Source organism: Onychostoma macrolepis, chromosome 05 (assembly GCF_012432095.1).
Source record: "Onychostoma macrolepis isolate SWU-2019 chromosome 05, ASM1243209v1, whole genome shotgun sequence".
NCBI lineage: Eukaryota > Metazoa > Chordata > Actinopteri > Cypriniformes > Cyprinidae > Onychostoma > Onychostoma macrolepis.
This window is the reverse complement of record NC_081159.1, coordinates 44,751,175-44,763,007: the sequence shown is the minus strand read 5'-3', so window position 1 is coordinate 44,763,007 and position 11,833 is coordinate 44,751,175. Positions and strand designations below refer to the sequence as shown.

At 34.8% G+C, this 11,833-nt stretch overlaps 2 protein-coding genes across 6 annotated transcripts in view; one reads left to right on the top strand and one right to left on the bottom strand.

The window, feature by feature from the left end:
* The window catches only part of surf4 (surfeit 4), an 11,613-nt gene extending 9,251 nt beyond the window's left edge, over positions 1–2,362 (bottom strand). Inside the window, exon 1 of one of the 2 annotated variants that reach the window (XM_058777367.1) lies at positions 2,264–2,362. Coding sequence is in view for 1 of the 2 variants with exons in the window: in XM_058777366.1 (XP_058633349.1) it covers positions 2,144–2,191 (48 nt within the window). In the remaining variant the exon portion in view is untranslated. Of the gene's footprint in view, positions 1–2,143 lie in introns of both variants that reach the window. The other variant, XM_058777366.1, reaches the window with a different exon arrangement.
* Positions 2,363–3,790: 1,428 nt separating this feature from the next.
* Positions 3,791–11,230, top strand: LOC131541152 (uncharacterized). 4 transcript variants are annotated; one of them, XM_058776721.1, is made up of 7 exons: positions 3,791–4,037; positions 4,298–4,362; positions 7,627–7,680; positions 7,810–7,873; positions 8,870–9,897; positions 10,038–10,180; positions 10,941–11,230. In XM_058776721.1, exons 4-7 carry the CDS (start codon positions 7,828–7,830, stop codon positions 11,047–11,049), a joined length of 1,326 nt encoding a protein of 441 aa, XP_058632704.1. In that variant the 5' UTR covers positions 3,791–4,037; positions 4,298–4,362; positions 7,627–7,680; positions 7,810–7,827; the 3' UTR covers positions 11,050–11,230. The 4 variants fall into 4 exon arrangements, with proteins under 4 accessions (XP_058632704.1, XP_058632705.1, XP_058632702.1 ...); XM_058776722.1 differs by lacking the exon at positions 7,627–7,680 and having other exon boundaries at positions 7,815–7,873; XM_058776719.1 differs by lacking the exon at positions 7,627–7,680.
* Positions 11,231–11,833: the final 603 nt, after the last annotated feature.

The following is an 11,833-nucleotide window of genomic DNA, read 5'->3' as shown; positions in this document are numbered from 1 at the left end:
TACAGCAGAGCGTCTGAACATATTCACCAGGAAAACACGTCTTACGAAGGATTCAATGATTTGGATTGAAACTGAAATAAAATATACAGAAACATTTTTTATTTCTGGTAGATGCCACAGCAACATTTCTCATTTTCCTTTAGTTTAATTTGATGTACTAAAATAAGTCAAATGAAAAATAAAAATTACAATAAAAAATTTAATTAACGAAACTATACAGGCCAGTGTTATTTTAGCATTATTGAGATACTATTAATATTTAATTAATATTAAAAAAATTATATTTTGGATTTTTCTATACTTTTTTGTTTTCATTTTAACTTTAGTAATGTTGCTTTGTATGTTTGACAGTTTTATTTTTTTATAGTTTAGTTTTAGTTATTTTAGGATCAACCAAAAATAAACTCAGCTAAATTAAGAAATATTACCTTGACAACTAGCTGAAAAAATTAAATAAATACAATTAAATTAAATAAAAAGATATATATATATATAAATATATAAACAAACACACACACGTATATATTTCAAAAATATTTACATGTATTTAAATGTATATTTATATTATATATAAATATATTTAATATTCAAACTATTTTTCTTAAATCTATACATGCACGTGTGTGTATTTATATCTACATAATAAATATACAAAGTACACACATTATGTAAACAAAAACTTTTATTTTGGATTAATCACGATTAATTGTTTGACAGCACTAATATATATATATATAAATATAAAACCTTAACACCTATTTTTTTTTTTTTTTTATAAATATTTATAAAACTATAACAGTATCTCAATGTATCTCTAAAATACTACTCTTACTATTTCTACAGTACGTAGTAAGCACACATACTGAATCCCATAATGCAATGCTCTTCACCTTCCATTTCCAAAGTAACAGATGAAACACGGATAAAAACAGCTGCAGTACATCTCTTTCTTGACTCATTATTTGACAGAATTGACAAGAGTCTGGCATTTTTACAAAAATTAGGGGGTTATGACAGACACCAGCTAAATTAAATATGCAACATATACATTATGCATCAACATAGGCTGTTTTATCACTTTATTTTTTTCTACTGCTTGTATATCTGTGATTATATAACAATCATTATAAGTGCTGATTGATTATTATTCAACTAGCAATAAAAAAAACTGTTTATCATTGCCTATGGTTAAAAACAATACTAGTATGCAGTATAATAGAGAAGAATCATCCTGCAGGTACAGACTTGTATCTTATGCGATAACAGATTCTGAAGCACCAAATAAAACCAAACAGCTGTGCTCAAACATGTGTTTAAGATTTAGCAGTAATTCATATTCATATTCATACAGCATTTCGCTTCACCCAGTAACCTGAACTCCAGCGATTCGCTCACTTTTCCACATTTAGATTTGTAAGAGGGTTTAAGTTACATCCTGAAACAAACCATCAGACCACATGCTGGAAATCATACACATGACCTGAGCAAAACACACTTTACCAGCATGCAAAACATAACCCCCCACTAATACTGCTGCAAAGACATGAGGATTTATAATGCAAGAAACAAAGCCAGTGCACGTGTTTGAAAGGTCATTATTATCTGAGCCTGTGTGGTTGAGCAATCATCTGCAAGCATTTCTCAACCCCATCCAGTGCCATACTCTGATTAAACACTCGCTGAAGTGAGGAAAGCAGTCAATACAGTAAAGGGACAGCGGTCCTTCAAGCATGTTAAGAACTCATTTCTTAGTTTAAAGAGAACAGTTTTAAACTTTCAGAGCAGGTTCAGCTTCTCATTTAATATAAAAGCATGAAAATATGTGAACTTGCATTAAATGTGCATTTTGTATTGCAGTTACTCTTCCTCTTTGAATATGTTCAAACATCATCTGGCAACCAGTATTTGTCTCTATATTCAATGCATGAACATGCATTTCATTTTCAAACGCGAGTAATGCAAATTCCCAATAAGAACATACAGCAAAGTCTTATTATCCAGAGATATGTGAGCGAGTGACTGCACGCAAACACGCACCGACAGCTTTAACAAAGCATAATGCGATATATTTCTCATGCATATTCAGATGCATGTCATGCACACTGTTAAATGCACATTAAAAGCCGCTGTTTGGTTGGCGCACCTGATCCGCCGCGTCCTCCGCCGCGCTCACCAGATCCTCGCGCCCCATCACTCACCGATCAGCGCTGAGACAATCAGCCCAATACTAATGTAAACACGCGCGCGTCTGTCAAACACTCACAATTACTTCTGCCTGCCTAGGCCTCCGCGTCGCCGTCCCACAATGCAGCGCGCCGCTACCAAAAACCTCCTCTCCACGAGCGCGCGCACAGCGGCCTCCCGCGAGCCACGTATACTCAACCGTGCGCGCGCACGCATAGCGGAGCACACAGATCATCTTCGAAATAATTTGTTTCTAGTATACGTGTGATACGCACGTTTCATTAAAACAAGCACATTATAAATTAATTATATGTATAATAAGAATATTAATTATATCATATAATAAAAATACTGATTATTAGCCTTCATAAAATCATTATAGTATTATATTAATAATATTCTTGTTAAATAAATTATATTATTATAGAAATAATAATAATAATATTACATAAAATCCATCTAGAATAATATTAATATTCTTGTTAAATTATATTATTATTATTATTATTACTATAATTATAAATGTCATATGCACATACTACTACTACTACCACCAATAACTAGCATTGCATTATTGTATTATTATAACTAGTATTGCAGTTATATTCATATAATTAATAATAATGGTTATTATTATTTATTTATCATTATCATGTTATTAATATTAAATAAATTACCTTATTATTAGATAAGTTAGACATAAATAAAAGTGAATACATTTCTGTGGAGTCTAAAAAATAAATAAATAAATAAAATGCAAATATTTCATTCTTAAATAAAAAAACAAGGATATTTTAATACATACCATACACAAACACAAGTCAAAACAGTAGAAAACAGAGAATCATGAAGATTGTCTGTCCTCTCTGTAACAGCACACAGGATCATTTTCAAGCTGTAAAACACACACACACACACACACACACACACACACTTTAAATATTTATCTATGCTCCCTCGTATTAAAAAAGTCCATAAAAGGGCAAAAATAAAACCGTTGCATCTGTTGCATCATGTCTGTAATTTTACACAAGTAATCAACAACATCAAAGATACAAGAGACAACAGCGTCTCCATATACTGTACTGCAGTCATAGCTAGTTAGTTAAAATCCTGAAGCTAAACCAGTTGAGCACTGCTGTATGAACTATTAGTACCCCCTTATTAAGATGAATGTTTTTGCACTTACAGGAAAAAGAGACATGACATCAAGCCAGAGCTGAATAACCACTATAAGCACTCCACTGCCATCTTCAGATGAAGTTCACAAATCACTGCTGATGGAACAAGGCTACACTTGAAGGTCTTTTTAAGCCAGATGCAACCCCAATTCCAGCTTTGCTTGCAAAAAGCTCTATAAGCTTTTCGCTTTTATTTTGCAAGCTTTTTCGGAGTGTGTTGCAGCCGTCAAAATCAAAATTTGTTCATTTTTACAAAATACATTTACGTTGGTCGGTGAAAACTTTAGAAATCTTTTCTTTGTACTTTTGTCAATAAAATAAAAGTTAAAGAGAATTATCAAATCACAGATTCTTCACTGTAACAAATTGCTGTAGATTCTACAGCAAAATTCTACAGAAATTTATTGTTTTAGCATTTTACAAGTTATTGCTGTAATTCGCAATGCATTATGGGTCAAAAACAATATTACAGTTGTTAACAGTATATTTCCCTGTCAACTGTAAATTGATTTACAGGTAAGAGGTGTTTTCACTGTAGTTCATACATTTTACAACAATTTACTGTGATGTGGCATTATGGGATTGCGCGGGCTGAATACAAGTTTGAAAACTGGTGGACTGGAGCAGGGCAAGAAGAGTTGAAGATAAAAGGCACTATTTACAACATTTTTGGTAAGTTAACTTAAATTTACGTCCATAAATATTACAATCTAATGTATTACTTAATGTTGTTTAAGCGATTCATATTTTGGACAGAATTCATAACATAGGCATGTTAGATGCAATTAATTTTATCAACTTAACAGCTGTGTTTTCAGGACATTTGGTTGTAAAAGTGTTTGATTCCAATATTTATTTAGAAATATTTAGAAATAAACGTTACGTTTATTTAGTAAAGGAACGTGTCTTTAATTTTAAATGTCTTGTTTCAGGCGAGCCATAGAATTGCGACTGGGCGCGCCATAACAGTGGTGAGACGAAGCTGAACTGTTACAAGGTAAAACCATCGTAAATGTTATGGACGAATTCTACAGTTTGTTACAGTTTTATTCGCATTTGCTCTCAAGAGAGTATTTTTAGAGCATTTGCAGTTTGGCAGACAAGACAAATCCACTGAAGTGTTGGTGAGACAAAACTATACGCACGTGCAGTTAGCTTTCTTGACGAATAACATTAGAATATAGCCTATAGCCTATATGATATTAACGTCGTTGGATGCTGCTATTTTCTCATTTATTTCACCAGTTTTGATTTCTTATTGAGAGCATGTAAAACAAGTGTTTAACAAAGGCCTGCGTCATTAACTAAATTTAACGCAAAGCAATTTTTGGTAAGTTAACTTAAATTTACGTCCATAAATATTACAATCTAATGTAGGCTATTGCTTAATGCTGTTTAAGCGATTCATATTTTGAACATAATTCTTAACATAGGCATGTCAGATGCAATTAATTTCATCGACTTGTTAACAACTGCGTGTTATCAGGACATTTAATGTGATGTAAAAGTGTTTGATTCCAATATTTATTTCCCCCGAAACGTTACGTTTATTTAGTAAAGGTACGTGTCTTTAATTTTAAATTTCTTGCTCTCAAGAGAGTATTTTTAGAGCATTTGCGGTTTGGCAGACAAGACAAATCCACTGAAGTGTTGGTGAGACAAAACTATACGCACGTGCAGTTAGCTTTCTTGACGAATAACATTAGAATAGGCTTTATATGATATTAACATCGTTGGATGCTGCTATTTTCTCATTTATTGCACCAGTTTTTTTTTTTCTTATTGAGAGCATGTAAAACCAGTGTTTAACAAAGGCCTGCGTCATAACTAAATTTAACGCAAAGCAATTTGCTGCGAACAATATGAATATGCCTATTCGCCTTTGCTCTCGAGAGAGTATTTTTTAGAGCATTTGCAGTTTAGAAGACAAGACACAATTACTGAAATGCTGTTGAGACAAAACTACATACAGTAAATACGCACGGGCAGTTAGCTTTGCTGATGAAAAACGTTAGAATATATGATTTTAATTTCGTTGGATGCTGCTATTTTCTCATTTATTTCACTAGTTTGGATTTCTTATTGAGAGCATGTAAAACCAGTGTTTAACAAAGGCCTGCGTCATTAACTAAATTCAAAATGACTGGCAAAAGATTTGAAAGTTCATTTTATAACTGTTCAAAGTTCCCATAGTTATCGTTTTTGTAATATAACTTGAACCTAAATCTAAATGAGAAATGTATCACTGTAAATTGTGTCAACATGAGAGCAATACCATTGTAGGTTTTACTAAGCATATGAAAGGTCACAGTAATGTTCCAAACTGCTGTTTTACCTGTGGTGTACCTGACTGTTCCCGTGCATTTACAAAATTTGCAGCTTTTAAGTCTCATCTATATAGAGACCATACAGGTTATCGGAAGTCTCGTAAAGGTGCCAGATTTGACCAAATAGACACAACACTGATTTGCCAGATTGGATATTGTCATTTCACATGTACAACTCTGAATGACTTAATTAGGCATTTAAAAGGCCATATTGATGAGGGCAGGGAAATAAAATGCCCCTTTAAGAGTTGTGAGAGGACATTTAGTGTAAAATCCACATTTGCATCTCATATCTCAAGAAAACACAAAAACAGCCCACCTGAGTTTCTAAATGAAGCATTTTTTGCAAACCCGCCACAACAAGATGAGAGTGAGGGGCCTGAGCCATGTGAGGTCTTTGAAAGTGTAGATGAAGATTATTTTCTGAAGAATTTGACTTTGTTTTATTTGAAACTGCAAGCAAAGCTTCTTTTACCTTCATCTGTAATTCAGACCATCATTGAGGAAGTCCAAGGAATTCATGATCTGGCCCAGGCAAGCGTCTACTCAAATCTTAAGGACAAATTGTCAGAACTTGGGGTGTCTAGTGACGCAATAATTCATGTTATTGAAGACCTCAAAAAGAATGACGTACTTAAGGCAGGCAATTATATGTTGCGTACAGATCAATGTCGCAAGACAGTCTTTAAAAACTCCTTCAATTACGTGGAGCCAATGCCTTTGTATTTAGGTACCAATGACTCTGGGAAAGAATGCTTTGCCCAGTACGTGCCTATAAAGGAAACTCTTAATGCCCTTTTGAATCAGAGGATTTCAAAAGCAATATGAACTATCTCATTCTCGACTAGCGAACAAAGATGTGTTTGAGGACATTTGGGATGGGCATAATATTGCCAATAATGCCTCATTTAAAACAGACAAATCATCTATGGCCTTAATTCTCTATCAAGATGCTTTCGAGGTTGTAAATCCTTTAGGATCAGGTCGAAAAAAACACAAGATTTTGGCAGTATATTTGACACTTGGTGACATTTTACCATACAACAGGTCCAATGTTGATCAGATGCAGCTTGTTCTTCTCTGCAGGGAACAAGATTTTAAGAATTTTGGACAGGATGTTGTTTTTAATCAATTGATTAAAGACCTAAAAGACCTAGAGGAGTGTGGCATTGCACTGAAGGATGGTAAAGTTATTAAAGGGACTCTGTGTGCAATAGCAGGAGACAATCTGGGGTCACACGGTATTGGTGGCTTCCAGGAGAACTTTAGCAGGAGTACTTTTTTTTGTCGATTTTGTGACATAGACAGACAAACATTTGAGTGTAGTCCATGGTCAGCTGGTTCAAAAAGAACAAAGCTGTCATATCAGCAGCACATTGAAGACCTAAGAGAAAGCAACAGAGAATCTGTGTGTGGAATAAAATTTGACTCCGTATTCAACCAGCTGCTTTACTTTCATGTCTGCCAGCCTGGTCTCCCACCATGTCTAGGTCATGACCTTTTTGAGGGTGTTGTTTCCTGTGACTTGGCATTGTGCATCAACTACCTGGTAAACAAAGAGAAGCATTTCACATATGAAGAACTGAATAGAAGGATAAGTCAATTTACTTACCTTGGAAATGAAGCAGATGACAAACCTCCAGAGTTTTGTCCAAATAGTGAGAAGTTAAGTGGGCATGCAGTCCAAAATTGGTGTCTGTTGAGAGTTCTGCCTTTGTTGATTGGAGACCGGATAAAAAAACCAACCGAAAATAGTGTGTGGAAGTTGATTTTGCTCCTAAGAGAAATAGTTGTGCATGTGTGTTCACCAGCTATTACTCCTGACCAGGTTGCTTATTTGGGTGTCCTCATCGAGGAATACATCCAGTCTAGAGTAGAGTTATTTCCAGAGTTTAACCTTAAACCAAAACACCACTATCTTTGTCACTATCCAGAGCTTATAATCCAATTTGGACCTCTGATCCGTCTTTGGACTCTGAGATTTGAAAGTAAGCACTCTTACTTCAAACAGTGTGCAAGAAAATTGCACAACTTTAAAAACCTGTGTGCTACTTTATCAGAGAGACATCAGCTCTTACAAGCATACTTAAGTGCTGGGACTCTTTTTCCTCCTGTAGTTCAGGTGGGAAGAGGAGATGCATTTTATGCTGGTGACTACAATGACAGAATGGAATGTAGAAGGTATGTCATGGTCATCTTCCTCATCATTACTGCAAAAGTACTTGACATGAAAGATTAAAAAGAAGACCTCACTGACAATTTATAATCTTCTCACCTGTATGCTGACTCAAACTCAACTTTTGCTTTTTTGTGAAGCATTAACAAATAAATTGATGGAGATGTGTGGTTTGTTCATACAATGTATGTCAATGTCGTCCAACACTTCCAAGTTCCATAAAGGACGTAAAGGCATCATAAAGATATGAGGGGGGTATAATTATTGTTTTCTAATGTAATATTATAATTTGAGTAAAATGCTACTTTGTTCAGTATAAATCTTGACTTAACTGGTCTCATTGGCATGATTATGATTTGAAGTTTGATTACACTTCCTTGATTATGTTGGATTATGAATTATCTTTATGCTGCCATTACGTCCTTCTTGGAGCCTGAGAGTTTAGGACCTTAAAGGGATCGTTTACCCAATAATGAAAATTCTGACATCATTTACTCACACTCATGTTGTTCCAAACCTCCTGTATGAGTTTCTTTCTTCTGCTGAACACAAAGAAGATATTTTGAATAATGTTGGTAACCAGACAGTTGGTGGTAGCCATTTACTTGCATAGTATTATTTTTTTCCTATTATGGAAGTCAATGGCTACTGTCAACTGTCTGGTTACCAACATTATTCAAAATATCATCTTTTGTGTTCAACAGAAGAGAGAAACTCATACAGGTTTGGAACAACATGAGGGTGAGTTAATGATGTCAGAATTTTCTTTGTTTTGTGAACTGTCCCTTTAAGCAATGACCCTACTGACTTGCATTGTATGAATGTAAACATCACAATTACAAAAAAAAAAAAAATTCTGCGGAAGACATTAAGTGGCATTTGAGACAACATAAGGGTAAAGAATGAGATAATCATTTTTGAGTAATTTTTATTTTTGGTAACTACTTCACTGTTAATTATGTGTGGATGCTGAGCTGTATCAAGGTATTTTTTTTTTTTAGACCAAACAAGATGTGTCAAAGTAACACCTCTAGACTCCACAGAAATAGTCTTTGATACCACAATGAGGGACTTTCCATCATCAAATTCTAGTTCCTCATGCACACCAAGTGTCTCCAGCACAGACAGTTCAAGTACAACTGTGGACTTAAGTGTATGGCCTGAAAACTTTGAAGTTCCCTGGAATAGGATGCCTTCTGGTATTAAAACAGCCATTGCGCTGGGAAAACGCCCCACAGCTAAAGATCGCAGAGAAATGATAAGAATCGTTGTGGATGAGATGAGACTGACAGAGTTAAATCCATCAAAATCCCAGTGCTTGATTGTCGCGAAAAAGATTGTTAAACAGTATTCGCAAAGCTTTGCTGATGTCCTGGTAGATGGCACAAGAATAGGGACTGGCTATGGATCTCTTTTGACTCAACTAAAAACAAGAGTGGAGCATGTTAATCGTGGCTGCTTGTTGTCAAGACGCAGGACACAGAAAAAGACCTCAAATTCATCAGGAGAAGACATTGCCCCAGGACCTGCAGACCAGTATGGTTGTGTGAGATGGCAGCCTGAGTGTCCGCAAGAAGAATCTGAGGAGAGTCTCCAAGAAAAACAAAAAGAAATGAAAGACCTCTACAGTACTGAGGGGCCAGCTGGGGTAGAGAGAGGACATCTCAGTCAGTTAATGAAGGCAACATACTACCTACAACGGAAATCCATCAATGCCTGCCCATCACCATCGATTGCTGACTTGAAAAATGACTGGCCTTATCTTTTCACACCCAAAGAATTGTACAACCACTTTAAATCTCTTACAAACATAACCATTCTAGAGAAACTTGAGAAGTCTATGGAAGAAAAGGGAAAGATGATACTTCAGTTCTTCAGACAATTGCCAGCAGGGACTAATACAGATGAGATGCAACGCATACTTATGAAGTATGATGACAGTGGAGCATCCTGTTTAATCCCATGTGTGGTCCTTCTGCTTCTGTCACACTTCAAAGAAAAACCTGAAGCACTCTTTCTTCAGACCGATGTAAGTCATATACAGTGCTTTTCTATTATAACATTTTGTTGTGGGGTTATATTTTGCTCTCATATACTGCATTTAATTACATTTACAATGTTTTCCTTTTATTTCCTTTTTTTCTTGCTGAAATTCTCACTGCAACCCAGTGGATGCTGAGTGTTGAGGGCCAAGTGGTTATGAATCCACACCCCAATTTTATGGCTGGATTTGCTGCTTTGTTTGCGACTTACTACAACTTTAATCTGGTGTACCAGCACGAGGCATCCTGCACACTTGAATTTGTTCAAAGGTAACAGTTTACTTAAATATAAATGTGTATATGTTAAAGGATTAGTTCACCCAAAAATTTAATTTCTGTCATTAATTAACTACTGACCTTCGTTCACTTTCGGAACACAAATTAAGATATTTTTGATGAAATCCTAGAGGTTTCTGAATCACACATAGGCAGCAAAATCATTGCAACTTTCAAGGTCCAGAAAGGCAGTTAAGACATTGTTAAAATAGACCATGTGACTACAGTGGGTCAACCTTAATGTTATGAAGCCACGATAATACTTTTTGTGCGCAAAACCCCCCCAAAATAACGACTTTATTCAACAATCTCTTCTCTTCTGTGTCAGTCTCTGACGCTGTTAATTAAGCAAGCACAGTGCAGTGCTTCCAGGCTCTACGTTAACAAGTATTCTCATCACTTCATAACATTAAGGTTGATCCACTGGAGTTACATGGACTATTTTAATTATGTCTTTACTACCTTTCTGGGCCTTGAAAGTTGTAATGACGTTGTGGTCTATGTGTGGCTCAGAAACCTCTCTGATTTCATCAAAAACATCTTAATGTGTGTTCCTGAAAATTAATGAAGGTCAGTAGTTAATTAATGACAGATTAATGAGTAATTAATTACAGAAATGTCATTTTGGGTTGAACTAACCCTTTATAATACATTAGTAGTGCAGCAAATGCGTATTGTAAAGTGGTATATTTTCATTAGTCTACACATGATCCTAAAGCTTCTGCTTGTGTTTTTCTGACTGATTTTTGTGTAGATGTTTTGTTGGAATCAACCCATCCACTGGTACCAAAACAGTCAGAGAAGAGGAACAACACAGTCAATCCTCATGTGTCTACTCTTCTCAGAAGGCTAATGGACTTTGAGTGGTTAAGCATGTAAGTTGTCAAATGTATATATATTAAAAAAAAAACTACAGGAGGAGATGTCTATAAAATGACACATAATTCTATAATCTTGTTCAGTAAGGTCTTGTTCTCCTGCCAAAGTGTTCAACTTACACAAAATGTAAAAAAGTATTTTACATTAAAACAGTTAAAATGTTTTTAGAGGAAAGTTTAATGTTTTGTTGTACAAAAAATAATAATAACAAAGCAGAAATGTGAGTTTTAACAGGAGATGTGAGATAACCATAATGTCATTCGGTTGATTGTGCTTAAAGGGAAAGTTCACCCAAAAATGGAAATTCCGTCATCATTTACTCACCCCCATTTTGTTCCAAACCTGTATGAGATTCGTTCTTCTGTAGAACACAAAAGAAGATAACGTAATCAAACAGTTGATGGTAGCCATTTACTTTCAATTGTCTGGTTACCAAAATTCTTTAAAATATAATTTTTTGTGTTCAACAGAAGAAAGAAACTCATACAGGTTTGGAACAAATTGAGGGTGAGTAAACAGAATGATGACAGAATTTTCATTTTGGATGAACTGTCCTTTAACTTTTATTGAACCCAGAATCTTGCTTTTAAGTCTTACAAGATATTTGTAGTTATTTTGTGACTGATTTTGAAAAGATTTTCTGTACTTGAAAAAGTAAAATTGCTGTTATTGCTGTTAAAATTACCAGTCTTGCAGTAATTTGCTTATTTTAATAAATATTTTTCTACAACAGCTTTGACTTTGTGTTTGTTTTTTTAAATGTTTATT